This window comes from Ostrinia furnacalis, unplaced genomic scaffold (genome assembly GCF_004193835.3).
Source record: "Ostrinia furnacalis isolate ACB-3 unplaced genomic scaffold, ASM419383v2 OfSCF3451, whole genome shotgun sequence".
NCBI classification, from domain to species: Eukaryota; Metazoa; Arthropoda; class Insecta; order Lepidoptera; family Crambidae; genus Ostrinia; species Ostrinia furnacalis.
Genome location: NW_021133690.1, coordinates 23613 through 47912, shown reverse-complemented (window position 1 = coordinate 47912; position 24300 = coordinate 23613). Strand labels below are relative to the sequence as shown.

The following is a 24300-nucleotide window of genomic DNA, read 5'->3' as shown; positions in this document are numbered from 1 at the left end:
GTCTGGAAAGAACTTATGTGCTGATAAAAGCTTTGACTAACCTAAGTACCTCTAAAGTGTTTTAAGCAGTTTGACACATAGCTGTTTCTTATAAGAGTCTTATAAGAAGAACATGAGTAAAGAATATTGACTCCAATTCTCATTGAAAAGTCAAAGAACCATTAATTATTCACTGCTTTGAGTGATTGCAAAAATCATTACGGGTTTTACAATTGACAAAAGATGAGCTAGCACAAACGAAACGTCAGTACATGACGCACTAAATTACTAATTTACTCGTACTCAGACTGAGTTGTGAGTCATTAAAAAAGTGATAACTGTAACTGTAACTTTAGGCGCATTAGTCATGGTGTTCCCTCATGTCTGTTATCAAACACCTATGAGTAATGTCACAACAATGGTCTCCATATGGCGTAACCGATATTGTCGGTTGAGTAACGTCAAACGTTCAAAAATAGGGTGCTTATTTATAATTGGAGCAGTTCTAATTTGGTATTTTTTTCTATTTAGGGAAACGGGTTACTAAATTTTGATCGTTAGTAGAAAAGGCAAGTGACTTTTAAAGATTTAATTGTGCGTGGTTTTTGAAATGTTTGTAAAAAGTATTTCTGGATTGATTGCTTTGAGTCTAAAAATCATTTATCATGTATTTCATCCAATAAATTGCCGAATTTTTTAGGCTATTCTTCGAAGAGCTTTAGGAGTTAGCATAGAAAGGACGCACCTAAAGACACTTTCACTACATGTTTCTCTATGACCAATTAGGAAAACTATCATAAGCTTTCTAAGCTTTCATAGCAAAAGCCTGACTGAGACCAAGCGTTTTATGCGGTGCTTAAATCCTTCTTAATTATACAGTAAATTATCATTACTCATTAAAGCTAAAAATAATAATTGATGTGTGTAATACACGTCAATTAAAACTTGCCACGCGAATCGCCGGCGCCACCATTAATTTGACGGCGGAAAATTCAGCTATTTCGCTCATGCGCAACGATAAAATAACGTACGCAGGTGTTGTCATGACTCACTTCCACGTGAGCAGACATATGCGAGCAACAATGAGAAGGACTGACTCACTCGACGATCCATAGACTTAAGGACGACGACATCTGCGGGCCTACTCCGTAATGCAAGTCCATATTTCAAGATCTGTCGCTTTCGCGCTTGATATCATCTCCAAAAGAGCGACAGAGAAAGGTATAGATGTATTTTGGATCCCTCTCGCTCATGATAGCAGCTGCCAAATTGCCGTCTTAAAGACCAGCTGACGCGGATATGAAAGTAGCATTGTCGCGTTTATTTTAAACTCATATCCTTAATACATATAAGACTCATCCTCATTTTTCGAATTCTTCATGTGTGACTCTTAAGATGTCCTTGTTAGCTTTTTCCATTGGCTTCGCATGTTTACACTTTGGTTTATTCCATTAATTTTACTCCACGGCATCTAAATAAACACTTAAATTCTTAAAACGATTCTTTAATAGCCCCAATAAGAGAAATTATGTGTTTTAATCTATTTAGGTATCTCTATACCAAAATTAATAAACGATTTTTCAGCTGCTTACTCGTGAAAACGTGACAACAAGTTTAAATTATCGGTTTTTAATTAAATTGTTTTGACGCTAAGATGGCATGTAACTAGGGGTTAAATAATATTAAGGTAGGGTAAACCGTATAGCTATTGCCCACTTAAAGATTTCAAAACCAATGAGATGAAAAATTAAAGAAAGTATTTTAATTATCAACCATTTATGACTTTTTTCTTATAACTCAATAAACTGTTAAACAGAATATTAACAGTTTTTAGTTAAAACTTACGTAACTTAGAAAATATTCAAATAAATTTAAAATCCTCCAAAAAGTACAGTCATTGCCCATTACTTACACTAATTGCCCACTTCAAAGCACAGTAATTGCCCAGTATCTTAAAACAAAATAATCAATTTTAAAATGACAAAATAGACTTTAAATAAACAAAACAAAACATAAAACTTAAATTATAGTAGTACAGTCTTTAAAATTTCAAAATAAATTGCGTTTGGCCTTATTAACATATTATCAAATATTTCTTGAGCTGATGTTGATGAGTCAGAACAGAATCGGTAGAGACAGAATCATTTACTTCAAAACATAGATGACGCAAAAATTTGAATTTTATATGTAAATTTTATATGTATTTATTTTTTTATCTTCTTTGATGTCAGTTCAAGTGGTTGCTCAGAATGTTCAATTAGCTGTTGGTTATTCTTCCCTAAAGTTGTATCTATTTCCTTACAATTAACATTTTCACTAGTAGATTTAACGAAGGATTTTCATTTTTTGTATTTGCGTTTGAAATTTTATCAATTTTTTCAAGCTAAACCATATTTTTCAGCAATTTATCTTGTAGATAAATTGTTGGATACATCTTGTACAGCTTCGATCGCTTTTTGAAAATTTTCTATGCTATATTGAACTTTTGGAGTCTTTGGCATATACTGAAAATGAAACATTAAAAGCCATTTCAATATTTATGCCTGTAAATTGCAAAACAAGTCTAGCAATGAGCAACTTAAACACTGCTACTGCATGGTGGCAACACTCTAATGATAATTGCCCTGGGCAATAACTATACATTAACATATGGCAATAACTGAAATGATGGTGGGCAATAACTAAAAATATACAGATTTACGTGCAGTGATTACCCACCGTTAAAATGACCGTTAGAAATCAAATTTTATCAGTTATTTTCATTGATAATGGAGAAAACACTTATAATTTCATCATGACTATACACCATTAGTTGAATATTAAATAACTTGCAAAAAAATTTTAATCTCTAAGCAAGTAATTCCTTAGTAAAATTGTTAAAGTCTTTACCTGTTTGAGTAACATTTTCACCCGTCTTGACAAAATCCGCCATGACTGTTTTTTTTTTTGTGTTTCCTATTGTAAACTTTAAATCTACTGTACATTGATCTCGGAGCCATCTACTTAGTAAATTCAAATCTAACTAGAGTGATTCAAAGTCAGCACCTGACAATATTATTCTTAAAGCGGGCAATCACTACCAGTGGGCAATCACTCTCTGGTTTACCCTATATTAGTTTTGTTCCAGGGGGTATTGCGACACACTGGGGTGTTTGGGTATAATATTTAACAAATACCTACCTACTATGATTAATATCGATAAATGATTAGGTAATTAAGGAAAAGGTACCGAGTTCATAAAAACGATTTAGATTAACAATCATCTAATCAATATTTCCTGGTTACGATTCATTTATTAATTTGCGATTAATAGAAAAGATCGAATTTGCTAAATTAAACATTTGCCTTTTGTTACAAATGCGCAAAATGAAATTAAAAAGCTACCAATTATTTGATAAAAGTCGAATAGATAAAAAGATAAAAAATTTAGTTCACATGGACTTAAAAGGCGCAATTCCGAAGATATTAGTCAGAGTATACAAGATTTGTAAACAAATCGTTAAACGATAAACAAGGCTGTTTGATTTTCCGCGGCGCTAATAAGCGAATGTCTAGATAGATATACATACATAGAGATAGTACTATGAGGCATATATGACTCATAGCTGTGGGAACGTAGATTGGCGGTGGTTTCCGTAGATTGTGCACGTATTACGAAAATAGTGAAGCTTTTAATAGTGACCTATTTATTTAAAAGCCATAGGTGGAATGTCATTTTTAGCCTATAACGTGTTTTGTTCAAATATGGAAATGTACCTGGAAATGTTCTTATTACATAAGTACCTACTATGCAAAATGTGTGATTTGACTGAGCTGAGCTTGTTTTTGAAGAATTCTGCAGTTGATAGAGACTTTACATCACTAATATTGTACAGTTAATCTTATTAAAGTTTCTTTACTCTAGAATGCATATTATGAAGTTTTCAAACTAATCAGACATTTAGAATTAATGAGTTGAAGTTATTATTGAAACTCGCAGTAATGATAATGTCACAGACAAGAAAAAATAAGAGCAGAACTTTTTCTGACTCTTCTAGAAGATCATGAAATAATTTATACAAAATATTTTACAATAGAATTATTTAAATAGAATGTAACTTATCCAAAAACATGATTTTACAACTAACATTGCTATGTTCTTGTATTGCCATAATATGTTGACAGTCCTTGAAATTTTGTACCAGTCTTTGTATTATTCATTTGTACAAGTGTACTTGTTACCAAAGAGATCTTTCTAGAACATCTTGTAAAATAAATTCTTATCAAGATTTTATAAGATTACTCATTTGTATTTTTATCAGATTAAAACACATTTTAGAACCATTCGAATGAATCGGAATCTTTAATTGGTGTACGGAAACAAAGAGTGTCAGAAATTGATTTCTAGAACAAAAGTGATGAAAAAAAATTAAATGAATTTTGTTTCACTCAGATAAATCAAACGTTCTACTTCATGGTTCCTGCATTTTGACCCATTATCGGTTTCTTGGAACTGAATAAATAATAAATAATTAATAAAGTATTTTTTTTGACGTTCATAAGTGCTACTTGTGGTCTAAACTGAATATGTAAATGATTTTGATTTTTTTGATTGGAGGAGGCCTTTGTCCAGCAGTGGACGTCATTTGGCTGAAACGAACGAACGAACGAAAGTAATTAATCTATTCATTAATTTCAAAATGTAAATTCGGAATTCTTTTGTCAACATCATGACTTCCGCTAGTAGAATTTGAAATACGAATTGGCTTGACACCTCGTTGCAGAGAATGACTTTTCAAAAGTGGCGTTCTAATTTTGAATGAGTTCGAAATTTAAATTTCAAAAATAAATGCAGTAATGATATCATCATTGCTTGAGAGCGTTCACCTTAGCCTAAGTTAGATCATTGTTTTTCTACACCCACATAGTTGAGTCAATCGGAGGAGTTGTTTATACTTATTACTTTCTAATTTGGCGACGATAGAACCATAATGATTTAAGTACCGATTTAATAAAAGTTTATCAGCAGCTAATGTGCCTTTATTTATTTTATTTATGTGCTCTATGTCCAATTTAAATACATTCTTATAAAAAAAAGTGTCTGAGATTACTAGTTGCCTCAAAGAAACATAATTTATAAGTAGATAGTACTGTATTACATAATGCACCTATGACGTCAAGGCGTCTGGTATGGAATATACATAATAATAATTATGTACTTTGATGCCTACGTCTTCATACTTTACATGCAATTTAATATACAAAAGTCTAGAATATATTTATTTATTTATTTAAAACTTATATGCACATAGAACGGTGTACATAAGGCGAACTAAATGCCTTAATTGCCTTAATGCCTTTCAATGAGTAATAAAAATAAATTAAAAATAACTAAGTATGTAAGTATGTTGACACGAAAATAAATCTTTACAATTGGAATTTCCAAAACAAGGATCATTGTTTTGATGATAGCCTACTAATATTATTAATGCGAAAGTTTGTGTGGATGTTTGTTACTCTTTCACGCAAAAACTACTGAACAGATTTTGATGAAACTTTACAGTATTATTGTTTATAGCCCAGAATAACATATAGGATATAATTTATGACGATAAATTATGACAAACTAAATTTAACAGACAACAGATCACACCTATACGTTAATTATTGTTAGATGGAAATCGATTGTATGTGAGAAATGATCTCATAGATACTTCGCACTTGTAAGTGGAATCTTAGGCGGATTTTTGCGGATCTACCTACGTAATAACATTTCAATAAAATTAATAAGAGTTCATGAATACTTTGATTGAATAAAGACTTCTTAAAATACACTGGACCGCAAAGAAAAAAGAGTCAGATAATATTTAATATCTATTAATGCACCTGACATAGCTTTAGGAAAAAAGTCTATATTAATTCAAGCTTTTTATTTTTAATAAGCGTAAAATAAATAAAAATGCGTAGTTTTTCCAGTATGTTTTGCTTCACAAAGCTGGTTCAGGTACGTTTGAAGATATAGAAGATTTTCTAATCGACCTTTTTTTTCTTTGCGGTTTAGTGTATTAATCATTTTTGAACACGAAAATCTTAAAATTTGTTTATCTTTGACGCCTAATTCAGTTTTATCATCATCATAAAACTAGTTTGTTAGCACTATAATTATCACTATGTTCTAAGTTACGCAAAGCCCGACGACCATAAAAGGTCGGCATAAATAAATGCCAAACGTATCCCAAATGATATCGACACTTCTACAAACGACTCTACCATTTAACTATGAACGTATTGCTTGATCAGTCTCTACGACAATATTAGTAAGGGACAGCGAGCCAACCGCCCGATGGTTACAAAAATGGCCGGCCTACAAATTTGTCGCTAGCTACAGCATACCAAGTCAACGTTTCGAAACGATCTTGCAACTATTTCTAATCTAGTTTGTATCTATTTTAATTAACCACGCATTCGAGTCGAGGACCGCATTCCATTCACAATTCGATCGCTCGCTTTGTCTGATCTTGTTAAACGTACTTAGGAGTACCATACAAACGACCTCAAAACGGTATTCGACCTAGTCGAGCGTAATCTAGCATAATGCAAGTCGAATTCAAACGCGAAAGTTTACGTTAAAGTAACTCCACCAATCCCATTGAACTTTATCCAATAAGGAATAGAGCTCAGATTATCGTGGAAAAATTGTGGACACGTGCGGAATGGAGGTATTAATGGAGTTGGTACGTAGCAACAAAGCGTTCCAGCGCTTTGGAGTTTTGTGGCGTTTTTAGGGCGGTGTATTAGGTAAGCGCTGACAGCGCTGTATCGCTGGGTTTATTCCGACCGCGATGACTCAAGCCTCGGTAAACAGTATGCGGGGACGATGAGTCACCGTTTTACACATTCGCGTATAGCGTTTGTGTAGTGTTGTCAGTCTACAGTTGGGCTCAAGCAAGCGAACGGTTCTAGGCGTTTATACCGCAGGTTTAACTGCCAAATGCCTAGATATAAACATCAATCGGGTAGATAAGCTACTCAACAACAAACCTTTAGTGTAACAAGAACAAGTTTGTGTGAAAGTGTTTTATTCTAGTTGTGTGTGTGTAGGCAGTGAGACGGTCGATAAAGTTGGTGATCGTTCTGTGCTATTTGTGGATTCCTTACATACTATTGGATTTGTGTAAAGGTGGATTAAAGGTGTAACAATGCCGTCAAACAAGAAACTTGTGTACAAAATGCGACAGATATTCCAGTGGATTTTGGTGGCTCATGTGGTAAGAGTTTACATGTTTTAATATACCTAATTAATTCCTTAGATATAGCTGCTATTCTACCTTTATAATTTGAAACAGATGGAGATATCATTATTTTCAAAAACATAAAAATAATACAAGTAGAGTTTTGAAATAGGTGGTGGTGGAATGTACCTATATAGGTTAATTAATTAAAATTCGAGGTTAAATAATTGGATAAGTATTTAATTTGAACAATTTATATTTTTTTATTATCTAATTCGTTTAAAGAAGACATACCAATTTAATGAAGCTTCTGATTCATTAAACATTAAATTAAGAGCGAAAATTGGAAGACCAGTAGCTATTGATTGTAAAGGCCAGCAATCTCGGGGGCTGACTTAACTCTGTTACGAGTTGAGAGAGCAAAGTTAGAACAATCTTTTGTCTTTCAAAACCATCTGAAACAATTTCTGCAGCCACCGTAGGGATTTCACATTTATTTGTTCTTACACAAAATGTGATGACGAATATACCAAACTCTGCAAAACCCTGTTCGTATGACTGAGGGCTCTTAACATTCACAAAGATTTATCTTCATCTCATCCGGTGCTTTACAACACCATTCAAACAACTCGCCTTACACAACCCCGGACGCTGACAGATGAAGAACTATAACAAAAGAAACAAATTTGATCTGTGACCCTTTGTCACGGTGACAGCGAAGCCACATTGTCAAAGAATCTATTCACAGCCCCACAAAAGCTTAGCACAACCATTCAACGTGAACACGAAAGAGTTGACTAACATTAATTGGAATGCAATCAGTAAACAAAATATCAAAATTGTTTTCTAAGTCCAACTAAGTTAAAAGTACGATGACCTTTTCAAGGAGGTGTTCAAAATTTCTTCCATAATTGCTCCCTTCATAAGGGTCTACTCAAGAGACCCCCGTCCCTTTGGGTGATTTGGACTTGCAACTTAGTAATTAAGCTTATTTCCTCTGCTTGTTTTGTCGTTTGCGACAATTTTGCCTCATCTGAAGCACTCTCTACGAAAATACGTGATATAAACTGCGTCTGTCGTTGCATTAAAAATAGCGGCGTGAAATGAGCTGGCAATCTTAAAAATACTCGGATGTTTTCTGATTTGTCATTAAAAAGGAATCCTTCCCGGTATTTACCGGGCTAGACTTATCAGAGACGTGCAGGGCTTCGCGCCAACAGTTTGCTCGGTTGGATAATTGGAAAGCACGTCCGCGAAGCCTATGAAAGTGAAAGAATAAAACACGAATCTGTTTAATTCAGTTCTGCGGAGCCTGTTTGCGGTCTCTGGTTTGCTGAACGTGACCAGACGGTGGTTGGAAGCAGGGAATGACCGCGCCAATTGTCGACAGAGCAATACGATGAAATCTAACGAACTCGCCCTTGTTGAATTCCATTTTTGAAACAGCAAATACGCTTCTCCACTTTTCACTGTTTGCTTGGTGAACGACTTACGTTCATTTGTTTTCAATCAGAAAAACAATTGAACAGATACGGTAGTAGATATTTGTTATTGTAAACAAAACTAGCATCACAACGTGTCTTGGTGACTACATGAGTCACATTTGCCTCAGAATATGCTAAAGCTCACAAGGCATGCGAGATTATTTATTTGCGCACTCTTGGCACACCCACATATTGCGAGTTGAAAAAGTCATGATAAAAACATATAAATTAAAAACTATTTATATTGTGTCACATGAAAAACGTTCTGTCCGATGCGCCAGTTCGACTTAAATTAATCATAGGATTAACCTCTGAGTGCTGAAAAGGCTGCAAGTTATTTCGGGATTCTTGAAGAAAAAAACAAAACACTCTCCACAGTTGGTTGAGGCTGAAAAATCAATGACCTATGGTTATGGGCATGGTAATGCGAAGTCACGCGACGAGCTATTTCGGGTCGTTCAGGAGGCGTGTCTCCAGTATAACGGCATGACTCACAGCCGTCTGAAAGTTGCGTCTTGTCCCACATCCTCATGCTGCTAGCATTACTCATCGGGGAACATTTATTTTGACGTCCCTTTTCTTTTTTCAAAGGACGTTTGAGGTTAAGTGCCTGTATATTGTTGGGACTTTAATTAATGACTATACGGTTACGAACTTTTTTGCGTCATACGTCATACGCTCTGGAATATTACCTAATTGAAAGGTTATCGATACGTTGTTGAAATAAGAGCAACCACACTAAGATTACGACACTGTTCGTTTATTTAATCAAAGAATTCGAATAACAAGAATCAGAAGTTACATAAATAGGCACGTTGTTCTCACAGGCATTCAGGGGATTTATTTTTATCGAATTTATATGAACGTGTCAATTCTCAATCCTAAGTTGTGACTCACGTGAGCCTATCAAAATACTTCAAAGTGTTTGAAATTACACACCCAGCTCATGATTCTGGTCCTGCATTCCAAGACGCTTAATCATCATCTCTAGGACATCACACGTCTTTAGTTTTATTACGGCTATAAAATATTTAAACGCGTTGCTGTTTAAGAGTGATGTATGGGTGAATTAATCTTCTATTTCCTTGTACGCTCCATGTCGATACTACAGGCAAGGTCTGTATTGTTTTTGTCTTAACTTCCTTCCTAGATTGTTCATTCGATTTCAATAGCAATAACTGGTTCCAATTGTAATGATCTCTTTGTTTAAAAGGAGAAGTAAGAATGCATAAAAGATAAAAGTAGTTATCAACAACCTCGAATAGCTGCTGTCATCAATGACATTATCATCCTTAATAATATTTGCCTTGTAGACCCACTTTAATACCGTTGTTTGCTTTACAAACCCATTCTTATTTGAATCTAATTTAAACAAGATACAAATTTAACTAACCGTATTTTATCTACAACTAAAATATTTCTCGTATGATAATTTAAAGATGTTTTTAGAAACATTAATGGATACAGCTCGTTAAAATGAAGTCGGCTAATTAGATATCCTTTAGCGAACCCCTAGTTAAGCAAGGCAGACCTCGTCCCTACCATGTTATTACGTCTACCTAAACACAGGAAATGGGCTGTTGACTAGTATCCCCCATTATACGATACAATTGATGAACGGACGAACGCGGGCATGTGTGCTTGAGCTGAATTCAATTTGATCCCTTTCGCAGTAACCCTTGCGCTTGAATGCCGGCATTGATTTGAATCAGTAAATAAAACTGACTGCGTAGGGCAGGATATACCTCTAGGTATAGCTCGATTAGGGTCCACTAGTGAACTGCTTTGTGAGCTGGAATTAAAAACAAAAGACGGTCTGATTGAAGTGATTGTCCCTAGAATTTGAGTATCAGCATGATGAGTAATCGATTAAATGTTTAAGTGCAACTGTACTTAAAGCACTCATAAAATTGGTGATTCTTTTTGGATTACTGATAACGCTGAATAATTATCCAGTTCAAATGTACCTACTTTAGTTGATAAGTTCTGTTATATTTAAAGCGTACTACTGAGATATGAGCGTAAACCTATTTAGATTTAATAACGTGTTAGCATTTGTGCTCAGTTTAATTGATTCATAATTACCGCCTTTTGTTTCGACGAAATTAAGCATCGGGCGAAATATGCTAATGGGCGGAAATCTCTGTAGACATCGCAAATCAAAATGGGGTAACATGGCAGCCGCTTAATTATGTAAATAAATTTTCATGCATAGCAAGGAATCGTTAAACAATGCGCCAGATGAAGCCTACCCTTCCTATAAAAGTTTGAATAAAGAGCAGCCCTTATCCCGGAGGCGGTCTTCCTATTTTTATATTTCGAATTATTTCTTTCATGGCATTCTCTAAATTTTAAGGGCATTGTTTTGACCAGTTAAGGACGTGGGTTGGGTGGAAATGTGACCCTTGAGTTACGAAAGACAACGAGGAGTAATATGATATTACTTTTTTTGAATATAAAAAGGTTTTTGACAGCAATACTGTCTTTTTTGGAGGGTACTGGCCAGCAGTCAGCATTGTTGGAAAAGGCGCATACAACTTAACTAAGTAAAGTGATTAATCACACAAACAGACTACATGATAAATAAAAAAAAAAACCTTCAAAGTTTTTATTGAAATCTGTGACGAACTAAATATATTATGTGATTACCAAGGAATCCTATTATGGAAAAAACAAACGTCAGTAACAAAGTCATTTAGTTGTCGGTTGTGCGTCGGCTCTATGCAAATAAAACGATTCGCCATGAATACATTTAACGTGTACGTTTACGTTTCGTCAAGAATTCCTTGCGTAAACTCTTACGCAACTACGATACGCGTACGCTGAACTTACGAGTCTAGTAATACGTATAGCTAATAAGGCAATTTACATCTTATTGTTTTGTCTCTGGCGCTTACCTTTGTAGATCTGACAATATTATAAAAGAAACGAATAATAAAACAAAAGACAAGAGACTTCTATCATTGAGAAGCAACGATAGCCGAATAAGGTGTCGAATAGGGCGACTCGTGACTCGAGACCCGAGGAACGCAGGTCCGATCCCCGCCTGCAGCTAGACCATTGTGGTGAACCCTTGTAACATATGCATATTTAGCTTTCTACGAGGGGTTAACAGGAATATTAGAAAATATTATTCATTTTTTAAAATCATCAAACGAAGCGAATCTTCCGATTTCTGTAGCCACGCTCGCTGATTAAAAACTTTTTTTACACCGCGTTAATATAAAACAATACTTCTGCTAATGAACACGAGGCTTAACGTAAACAACTGAGGTTCAATCCTTTGAGCGCCAGTAATTTAACCTTTAATGAGAGGGACCGTGTGTCCGGAGGCGCGGAAGCGGGATCTCATCACTGTCTCTAATGGCCTGAAACAACCCTCGGGTTAAACAGATATCATCTTATTAAACATCCGAGAAAAACAGTGTGATTCAAGCCGAAATCGACCTAATTGATTTTGCTGAGTTTCCATTTGGAATGGACTGCCAGATAGGAGAAAATACCTATTAAGATACATACATACATTCGCAGGGTATGAGTAACTTTAATCAATAATGAATTAAAACGATTGCGCTATCGCAGTTATCAGCTCATATTCTTTCTTCCATATAAGGTCCGAGTAAAAATAGAAACATCGACGCCCTAAACCATGAATTACTGCAAAATTTCGTAAACCTGCCGAACACAATCCCGGTCACCATAAAAATTTGTCATCGCACATACGAACTAAATTCGGCGGTGTCCCTCGCAATGTTATCACCTCATCGTATCGTCGATGCAGGCACAATATCTCATAATATTCTTTATACCTCCCCATAAACAGAACGGGCGCTGTAACGACGATCTCGCCCCTCAGATGAACGGCTAACCGTCCGGCCGTTTTGGTCCTCGGATATGTGACCGCTGCATTTTATTACCTCTTTACTCCGCCACATAATCGGCGTTCTTGATAAAGGGCTTCTTCCCGCTAATAGTCACTTAGTATGCGATGGGATGGAGAAAAGTTTTGTCATTACTGATTTATACGGTTTAATGAGATTTCCGGCGCCAGTGATACATATTCAGTATTATCTTCGTTGCGTGTTATTACTTTACTTGGTATTCCGAAACTCTCTTCAAATCATTATGTAACTACGTCTCAATATTCTTTATTGGAAAACAGATATTAACGGTCTGTTTGTTATTGTTTCAGGTTGAATTCATAGAAGCATACTGCACGCCACGTGACACCGCCAGACGTTCCCCACTGCGCAGCCGCCGCTCCCGCGAGCCGCGCCGTTCGCCAGACACATCCAAATGGCGCTACGACACCCGCCGCGGCTACGACTTTGACTCGTCCCGTCGCCCGTACGACTACGACTCGCGTCGGTACTACGGTCGCGACTACGACGGCGATTCGGGGAGACGCGCGGAGTTCGACGCGGAGTCCGCGCGACGTAGGGCGGACTACGAGTCGGCTAGGAGGACTGACTTCGACTTGTCAGCGCCTGGCGTGTCCAGGAGGAGTCCCGAAAGCGCTCCAGAGGGATCCGCTGATTCCCCGCCAGAGCCGGCGCCATCAGCGCCACTGAGACACGAGAGACAGGCCAGACACCGATCTCAACAATATTACGAATCAGGTAAGTTATTGATACTTGATTTTTGAGTTTTAGCTGCTGCTAGCTAAAATAAATATAGGGCTTTTTATTAGGCAAAACAATCGATAACAAAGTTATGCTAGCTATGTCGACTGGTTTTGACATGATGTCATATTTATTAGGCATCATTAAACAGCCAGCTCAGTTGCATCGCGAGACCGAGCTAGACTTTGTTTTGTGGTTTTTGGCGTCAACAAGCCACAAAATGTTTATGAACGGAATACCTACTAATGAGCCATTGACCATTCATTCATAAACGTAATTGGATTCTATTTCCGTTAGCGCTGATTGTGTTTAGCAAAGCATCGCAACAAAACCTATGTTGGCATGATGGTTCCGGCGAATTACGGCAATGTTCACTAATGAATGCAGTAATTTGATACCGATAGCACGCATTGGTTGATTAAATTCCTAATTATTGTTCCGAACGCATGATGTTCTTTGACAATGACTGAGTTGAAAACAACAACAGTTTTTATCTCATTAACTCATTTTGATTTCACTTTACATAGTTGAAACTAACTCAAAACTTTTCATTGTTCTTTCTGACACAGCTGCAAGTATTTTTTCATTTCGGCTACATTTTCCTTGTGAGCTTTTTCGTTGTAAGGACCATATCCTAGCTCATCTCGAGTTTCGTAGACAATGGGTCCTTTCTCGGCGGGTAACAATCGCGGTGGAGCCTAGTTAAAGCTTTGTTCAGCCTCAGCGAAATCCTGAAAGTCTGGTTTTAGGCAGATCTGTTAAACTGACTTTCTTGCAGAATTTTGCCGAAAACTTTTGAGATTTTGAGTTGTGACATTGTTTGTTAAGTGTGTCAGCTTAGTTAAAGGATACCTTATCACACTGTCAAATAAAATATTGTAAAAAAAACCTGTAAAATACAAAACTTAGGAAAATCGGCACTACTTATTAAAGCCATTAAATGTTATTAACGTTGAGTCGCATTTCAAACTAAATTTTAAATAACTTGAAAAAACCTAATAGCCTACGTGGGGTGAAAATTGAAATGCCTACTTATGTTGTTATTATTAAAATAGCGATAATATCAAACTCCCTGATTAAATATTACCGATCATGATGATACATAGTAGGTATGTGAAATAACAAAAAGTCCATTTTTGTAATAATTATAGTTTGTTATATCAGCTCATAGTTATATCAACTTTGATACCTACCTATTTATTGTGTTGTTCAAAATAAACGTGAACAAGTAGCGTAATTATTTGACGTCAATTCCGAATAAGTACCTATTCTAGTAAACCGTGGTTTTGTCATAACTCGAAATACTTTTTTGCATCAGAAGTCTTTGTAGAGCAAGCCGCTACAGTATCGGAAAAACAATAGCAAGTTTTAATCATCCCTTTTGTCGTTTGTTCATCCGTCTAGGCAGAAAAAATTACCTAGCTAATAAGCCTAGTGATAGTAGTAGATAGATGATTCAACTTTTTATTTAAAACTTCACTGACACATTTTTACGATGAGAGATAAAAAGATGATAAATTAGGTAGGATTATAATTTTTAGTATCTATAAGATAATGAAAAATACTTTTTGTCTTAAAGTGACTAGCATAAATGGAAAGCACTCGAAACTTCAACCTACAAAAGATTTCTAAAAGCACAAACTGGAACTAGTCCCAAATATCAATGAAAGTGATTGCATAAATTGCTCAAATCCGTCCGTTGGTAACGCCTAAAAATCCTTTCACTTTAATCAGTCATGTCAGCTGTTAATATAGCTCTTATGTGACCTCCGAATACGATTTCTGAAAGACATTTAACACGTTAATCGCGGCAATTTAACAAATTTCGCGTCGCTGGTCATCCACGCGGAAAAGCAATTACTACACGTAATGACGTCACTTACTCTGCCACCCCACTGCCGAGTGCTAATAGACAATTTGCCCACTTTTTGACGTCGTTTTGTTCGACGCAAATGTCATGGCTGACGCCGAAATTGGTGATGACTTTACAATACCAACCCTTCAGCATTAAATTCACCCTGATAAGCTGAAGTCGTTAAATATTATTAAAAAGAAATGATTGCGATATGCAAAATAATAGATTTTAAATAAACATGGAAAATAATGTTGTACTTACAGTAATCCAGACCTATTATATCGAAAACAATGCTGCAAACCATTTAAATGAGCCGACAGAAAAAGGCGGAATTAAAAACAATGAACAAAGACGTCACGGCTTGGCGAAAACATTGAAAAAAGTTTATTATAAAATGGCAAGCCATACTTGTCCCGCGATTCGTTAGTTCTTTCGTATCGCAGCGGCTCGAGTTTTAAATCCAGACTTTTATGTTCATGATGCATTCAGAAGGAACCCTTTGTTGCGAGAGGCAAGGAATTCTCATTAGGCTGTTCCTACGGCTTTGAAATAACATTAGCTTCATGTACGAGGGGACTAATGAACTCAAAAATACGAAACGTACTCTTACTAAACGCTTTACACACTCGCGGTGCTTTTCCTCTCATCTTAAGTCTGGATATAAGCACGCTTCCTTTACTTTGTCCCTTACTGAGCACAATTCAACTTAAGCAAATTTAAAATTAGGTACATTTTCGTAGAAATATTTAAATTTTTATCCACAAAGCTTGAAAGAGATTACATTTTTCTCAACAATCGGATTTTCAAAGACATATAAAGGCAAAAGCCGGATGCTCATTTAAATGACGCTACATGAGACGCTCGAGACAACCTCAGACGTTAGAGGATAAGTCGAGAATTTGCGTCTAGCTCGTTAACGACCCCATAGTTTACCGTATTGGCTCTTTATGGCAGCTTTGTGTATTTTTCAGATCCTTTTTCACTTTTAAATTTTGCTTACCTTTGGCATTTCTATTGTTCTAGAAACATCATCCGACGACAGATCTTCATCATCAGAGGAAGAAGACGACGAATTTGGTGAATTCGATCCTTTCGCCACTGCTCCGTCTTTACATTCGCCTGACAGTGGTCGCTCAGACCCACGATACGCGAACGCGCCACGAAGAAACCCAAGCCCTTACTACTACGGTGATTTATTCAAAACTGCGCCTCCGCCGCCAGCGCCATCAGCACCAACGGCTTCGACTACTTCGTCCTCGCGTGGTCCCAGATACAGGAAGTCTGCTAGTCTTGACGCACCCCACGTTGCTCCAAGACCAAATCTGCCTAAGCGGTTCTCAGTAGCCGAAGATGGCTTCCGTGAGCTAGAGCGGTCGTCATCTTCGTCCGGGGAGAGCGCGTGGATGCCGCCGAGGCGCCGCGGGCGCGACGCGGCCGGCTGCGCGTGCGCCGCGCCCGAAGATGTAGAGGAGCATCGTTCTTCTCGTAGCGTCTTTTACGTGCCGGCGCCGCTGCCTCGCTGGCCGCAAGAGATGACCTCTCGCCAGATATATGAGACGGCCTTTGACTGCAAAATCGCCCGCTCCGACGATGACTTGGACGACTTTGATCGTGTCAGCAACCATCCAGCCCTTTTACAAGCTGAGGACCGCAAGGTTATTTCATCCGCGTCCTCGGCTTTCGAAGCCGTCGAACGCAGTGAACCAGATTATAAAGGCCGCCGCAAGGTGACCATGAAAACTGATAGCGTACGACGCTCTAAGATTCCAACAATCCGTCAAAAGAGGGAAAATGAGACTGCTTGTGCTCTGTCGGAAGAACTGGAAAAGGTACACATTGAAGAAGAAGAGCGAACTGCTTCAACGTCTCAGCTTCCCCTCAGAGGTTATACTCCCTCACCACCGTCAACTGCTCCTCTACCCGCAAAATTTCAAAAAGACGGGTCAGCCATGAACAGTATAAAAAGCGCCCCGAATCTGCCCCAATCTCAACCAGCGCATCCTCGTCTTAAAGACTTAAGGTTACCCGTGAAGTCACTGAGGGCTCGGGAAACTCCTACAAGTAGTGACGCAAGTATGGCTGACGTCAAAGGCTCAGCGTCAACTGAGCTGGATATCGGCCAGAGACTGAGGGATTCCAGTCGCGAGTCCCGAGATGGTGAGGAGGAGAGGCAATCAAAAGACGGTATTTTTTTAGAGATTAAGGGCCGACCCACTTCAGATTCAGACACACCAGAACTGAATCGATATTCGGGGCCAAAGGGGGTCGGCCCTATAATGGAGTTTAAGGGAAGGCCTGGAGTAGCCCGTCCGCGTCGTAAATACTCAAGTACAGAGAGTATGGCTACAAGCAGTAGTGGAGGAAGTATGGAATCACTCCGAAGTAGCAATAGTGAAGGAGATCGTAGCAGTAGTAGCTCAGAGAGTCGTCACTCATCTTCTCTGAGTTCCCACAGCTCGGACTCGGGAAACGTGCCGTTTACTAAATCTCATCACATGCAACTGTCGGGGTTTGGGCACCATCCAAATAAACTTCACATATTAAGCCCTATATCCGATAAGTCATCTCAAGAACCTGCTTCCGAAACATCCGATAACAACAAAAATAACAACTCTCAAAAAGTATCTCCGGAGGACGCTGAGACTGGAAACACAACAATACAAACTACTGTTGAAATTGTAGCGAAGCCAAAACGCCGGGCATTACAAAACAGGAATTTATTGAATCTTACATTCAGACATTCCACGACGGGCGATGCAGAAATTCAGGGCTCCGATAGTGGTATTTCGATTCATTCTAGAGAAGGAGTCGATTCACGAAATGCATTTATCAATTTCAAGAATAGTAACACTGAAGAAGAACGTAAAGATGAAGATCTGGATATTTCTGATCTTCCATTCGACATGCCTAAACTGAGAAGGCGACGAGCCGAAGCCGAAGCCGACCTACGATCCTTGCCATTTGATATGCCGAAGCTACGCCGAAAACTGCGCGGCCAGTCATTGCAATTAAATAATGATTTTGGAGGAGCCATATCTAACGCTTCTTCTAGCCAGAGCGTCCAGGATTTAAATCAAGGTCAGTTTATTTCTTTAGTCACAGTTTTTTTTCCTTGATTTTTACAAGACAAATCTAACAGTAGAGTTTCACAAGTTTTTTTGTAATTCAATTACATGTCACAATCATTTTCGTGTCAATCTTGGAAGGTACTACAGAAGGGCCTGTCAGTTTACGTAAATCTTAGATTCATCCTAATTCGAAGCGATCTCGACCACATTATGCCGATTAAGACGTATGACTTCAGATTGCTCCACACGAAATTCTCTGGTCCGACGCCCTCCCAATATTTAATTTGCTTGAGTGCCTTTTGAGGGAAGTTTTTCCTGTACATGTTGCGAGCAATTTGTATCCGTTCACTTGAGTTAAGAGTTCGCAACCACGGAGGATCGCGTGTTTTACTCAAAATGAGATGTGGCATTTAAGTCGCTCGTTTTCGTAACCTCTCAATTAACTTCACGTTTCACGATAAGAAGTTTGACAAGTGCCGACCCTAATCATGTTCGGTTTTGTTTGCGACGTTGACTAATGGATGTGTTCGTAATTTCAGGTAACAAGCATCGAGCAAAACTCACGTTGAACTTTGAGAGTGGCAGCGGCGGTTCGAGCAGCTCTAAAGGATTGCATTTGAATTTGGGTCCTATTGCTCCGCCGCGGGATTTGGTTGATGCTTCTCTCCCACTCGACCGACAGGGGTAAGATTCGACTCTTTATTTCCAAAAAAATAGATTTATTGCTTTTTTATTTAGAGTCAAATTTCTAATGTTTAATCTCAATTGTTGCAGGTGGTATCATGGTACTTTAACGCGTATTGAAGCTGAGAGTATACTTCGGGATGCTGACGAAGGCGCATTCTTGGTCCGGAACAGCGAAACTGCGAAACACGACTACTCACTCAGCTTGAAGTAAGTTGAACCTCACTTAGCGAACACTTGTGGAATTCAAGCGAAAGTTTATTGCTTTCCATTCTCGAGGTGTCACTTGTACTTATGATGTCTTGTCTTTTCCAGGTCAACGCGTGGTTTTATGCACATGCGTATTTGTCGTGGAACGGAGGGGTACACATTAGGAGGTGCTGCGACAGCGTTCCCTACAGTTCCTGCTCTGATGAAACACTACGTTACTGCGCAAAGACTTCCAGTGCGAGGAGCAGAGCACATGGCTCTGTCCACTCCGTTACCAGCGGTCCTACTCTGAATACTCCATGACAGTGAATTGGAATTTTATTATCAATTCAAGGAGTGAAGACACCAGTTGATCTGGCCAGTTTGAAGTTCTGTTTCGCTGATGAAAGCAATCGGATGAAAGAGCATTATAGTTTGCGCCCTTAGCTTTTCGATTGCTCATGGAGCGGGAGATGTATAGTTTTAGATGACCCAGTGAATAATACCAAAGAGTTAGTTAACGCTTAGCTAAGAGTAAGCTAAGCGGGAATGCTTCTTGTACATTTAGCAAGTCTACACAGCAACAAGAATACTATGCTAGTCTGAACACCGCAGCAACCTGTAATAAGTAACGTATAATTTATTCGTATATAATCATTATTTATTTCACTTATCGTATATACTATATCAGTATAGGTACTTCTGTTTAGTACTTACGCTTTGTATTACTCATTATTTATCAATGGTATCAATAAGATAACGTATAATTAGTGTTTATTAAAGTGTACCGAGTCGAATGACGTAAGCATTGATAATCCAGTAATAACGATAATTGCATTATATTCTACAGTGTAGCGTCGTATGCATATGTTATATGAATCATTATTTACTTAATTACACACTTAATCATTTGCAATTGTATTTATGTATGTTTATCCATATAAGGCCTAACAGGTGAGAGGTGCAACCTCTGCGTAGTAAATAACGTCAAAGAATGTGTATTATTGATAAGATTACTATTAACTTACGTTATGTTTGCGTACATCCAAAACAATGACAGCAAGGTCGTATGAAATTACAAAGGCAGTCAACTGATTCGTATTACATTATTTACAATATAACGTGACAGCGCCACGATAAATAGAACCTTGGCACGAAATACATAAAGTATGTAATTGTAGCGATCAAAATACCTAGTGACTCATCCCTGAGGCCGGGCAGTCACGAAAAGTATATCGATTTTAGTACAAATTTGTACGCATATAACAGTTTGCTTCGTATTTATAGTCGAGGAACATTTACAGCGATTCGCGGTTTCATTCACATATAAAATAGTGCGTGATCTAAACTCAACTGTATTTGACTATAAATACTAGCTATTTTTATCGAACCATAGTTTTTAGATTACGTAATAAAATAGTGTATTCCAAAGTCCAAACAAACATTGGCCAATTTTAATGGATTTTAAGTAGATTAGCTTTCATACTAAGATTGGTGTACAGTTCAGCAGATCAACCTGTTAGAAGTTGACGAATTTTTTCAAGTAATTTTGAAATCAAATGAATAAAGACATAAGTCGAAAATCCATTGGGGAAATTCGCCATTTTGTGGAAGGTTGATGTGCTGTCGACTCTACGAAGTGACGATGTAACCCCAGTATAATCGCACATGGTATAATAATATTGATTGATAGAACTAAAAAGATTGCACGTGTTAAGTAACAATCACATTGACTTATTTATATATTTTTTGTTAAATAGGATTAAGTAGTTTTGTAATGGTAATATTGGGGCCCTTGCTATTTATAAATTCTAGATTAGTTTGTCACATGCTACTTGGTTTCGATTATATTTATCATATGTTACAACGAACGTCAAATCAAGTGAGCCGTGTTGAGAATTGTGTTCTGTGATTTTTTTCTGTATAAAAGCCAAAAATGTTGTGTTAAACATTAAGTTTTGTATTTATTGAGATGTTGCTTTATTCGTTCGTATGTAAGCTGAGACGACGCGTTGTGGTGCGACGTTGTCTGTCAATAATCTTGTTGCTAAATAATAGTGACTATGTTGCTGCAACATTTTGTTCCACAACGCGTCACGAAGAACTGCTCTTCAGATATTACTTACTAATAAGTTGTAAAAGAAACGCGATCTCAAGCAATCTTCCTCCGGTTGATTCAGTTACCTTAGACTTAATTTGTGTTAATTTGTACCTGATTTTAAAATTAATACCTACGTTGATTGAGACTTACAAACTAATTTTAACAGATTTATTTTGTTACGTGAATAATTTAGGATCAGTAGTAATAATATTTAATCTGTAGATGTGTATGAGAACAAGCGAATTTTGATGTATGTGAGGAGTTTTATGTACGTAATATACTAAACCACCGCAAAGCAGCTTAAGCAAGCGAGCAACTAATTTTAATATATTTTAATACATAGTAATGTAATGTAATCGTATAGACTTTAAAACATGAAATAGAAAAAATCGCTGAAAAACTATGTGCTGCCCGTCGTTATGCCAAGTCGCGACTCTAATGTTTAAACCAATTCGATTGCTGATTCTCTAAGAGACTAGATTCATGTTTTGAAGTCTTAAGCAGTAATGTATGTAGTAAGCCCGTAAAGGAACGTAGGATATCGATACTGGGAAGAAAATTACTTATATTGGAAGTTTTTGAAACGTGTCAAAATTTTTTCAAAAGACGTAGGTCCAGGTTGGGTGTTAGGTAAAAATTATAGCTTATAGTAGTTATAATCAATTGTAATTTGAAGGTGTAGTTTGAAATTGATGACAAAATAAATTCCATAAAAATAATAAAATCTATTTTATTTCTTAAAACCCCCAAAACACATCAGTAAAATAATTGTTATTTAGAAGTAATTTAACTAATTAGATACTTAGTAGAGTCACTTGCTATTTTACAATTAGCATTTTATTTATTTAATAGTAAGGGCCGATTTTTCAATCATCAGATATCTTTTAACTGAACAATAAACTTGTCTTTTTGACATATTTTCCATACTGAAACTGTCAATGTGCCAAACTTATTCTTCAGTTAAAAGTTATCCGACGATTGAAAAATCAGCCCTAAAGCAGATAACATAACAAATGAAGAACGCGGGTTCGAATCCCACCGCGCTCGACTATTGTGGTGTAACACAAGCATATTTAGCATACACGAGGGGCTAACGGGACTAATCATTGAGTTATAATGTACTACGTACTAGAGAAGACATGTCAACTAGACTGTTTCTGGCACGTAAATAGGTCCACGGACCGAAATTCAATTAGTATGTGCTCAGCGGTTGCTGTGACAACACGCTTGAGTGCAGTTTTGTTTTTTGAAATATGCCATCCTATAGACGAAAATACTGTTCAAATAACTCCAGATACATATTAAGTAAAAATCAAGGAATGACTTTTTACCATTAAGTTGTACATTTATGCACTTTAAAACACTAATTTAATTTTAATTTGTTGATTACAAGGCGTCACCGCGGCGGCAGCCATTTTACGAAAATTTCAAAGAATAAAAATCGCAGACTTGACACTGACGCATAAATTTAGTATACGAAAGGAAGGTTAAATACAGCAATAAAAAGAATTTTTTAAAGATTATCAGCCCCTTGTGTTAAGCTAAATAAGCTTGGGTTACGGGTGGGCTCACACAATAGTCGTGCGGCATCATGGATAAAAATTGTTTGAATCTCACTGCTGTTGTTCGTATGCGACTGGTTAGTTAGTAAATCACCCTAATTATTGACACCTAGCTCACGAGATAGGCTAAAATTATAATAATTGTACAGTGTGTCTGGTCACCAGTGTCCGACCCGTTAGGGCGCAGTAATATGATCAATTTAATCGACAAATCCAGTATTAAAAAATTACAGCAATTTTATTTTTTTTAGTTTCTGAGTCCGGATGGATTCATTTATTTACCAAATCTACCGATGTACAGGACCTATGAGTATAAAAGTGATTCGTTCGACAGCTGAAAAAGTAAGCAATACGTTGTCATCAAAAGCTTCCATTTAAATTTCTTAGAAACACTTGGTAAAAAAAATGATGCTTCTTTTTAGATTTTTCAATGTTACAAAAAACTAGAAAGTTTTACATTTTTAGATGCACTAAGTCATTACCTAAAAACTGATATACCTTGGCTTTAAATCAACTAGTCTAGGTGCTAGCTACACAGGAGATGCAGCGGTGAAAAGGAGAGGTGGGAATAGTCCCGTAACTTCTACCTCACAGCTATTATACGTGTACTCAACCACTGAGATAGTTAACAATAGAGACAATAAAATAACTGAAAGTTTCTGACTTTCAGTTATTTTATTGGTTCTGGAGTGAAGGCGTGGGTCATCCCTAGCTTTGTTCCTACCGTGACGAGTGGGAATTTTTCTAAAATCTCAAGATGGACTGACTGAAGATAGCAGGAAGACGCTGGGTGCAGGCCACTATCAACTGGGCGATGTGGAAATCATTAGAGGAGGCCTTTGTTCAGCAGTGGACGTCCAGTAGCTAAAATGATGATGACGATGTTTCCTTACAGTATCCAATTCAATAGGCAGAAACTAAATGTAAACGAAGTGTCGCCTCTGTAATGGTATCATTATCTATAACTCATAATATTTCGTGCGCTGTTGGATGACAGTTTTAAACTAGAGATGGGTAATTTTTTTATCGAATTAGAAAATACCAGTTAACGATTCTCAAGGCGATTATCGATTACATTAGATTTTAATCGGGAAGAAAAATAATTAATGGCTTAAGCATCAGTATGAAGCCCATACGCACTTGTAACACAAGTAACACGATTAGCCTCAGTCCCCTTAGTTGTGAATTCGGAATCGCCAGTTGTAATTTTAAAATCGCATCACAGAGTGAAGTAACTAACACCAAAAAACGGCAGAGCGAAGTGATTTCACTTGTCTAGGAGGGCTAATTTTAGCCTAAGGGAGGGGAGCTTAGATTACATTACAGGAAACGCACAATATAATAAAAGAAAATAATGTAAGTAGCTGAACCTTTTTGCTATTGATCACCATGAAAATTTAACACAATTTAGCCGATTTGTTTATTTTCACAATCGTTTCACAATGTCTATGATGAGGCGACCGCAGGAACGTCACTATTCGTGCAATCCTATCAATGAAGTACGACATTTTCTGGTGCAGATTTTATCGCCATAAATTATGAAAC

At 37.1% G+C, this 24300-nt stretch overlaps 1 protein-coding gene across 1 annotated transcript; it reads left to right on the top strand.

Moving 5' to 3' along the window:
- The first annotated feature begins 6850 nt into the window (after positions 1-6850).
- LOC114357818 (serine/arginine repetitive matrix protein 1-like) lies at positions 6851-21877 on the top strand. The gene is made up of 6 exons (XM_028311602.1): positions 6851-7226; positions 12867-13293; positions 16175-18229; positions 18759-18903; positions 18994-19113; positions 19219-21877. Exons 1-6 carry the CDS (start codon positions 7158-7160, stop codon positions 19403-19405), a joined length of 3003 nt encoding a protein of 1000 aa, XP_028167403.1. The 5' UTR covers positions 6851-7157; the 3' UTR covers positions 19406-21877.
- Positions 21878-24300: the final 2423 nt, after the last annotated feature.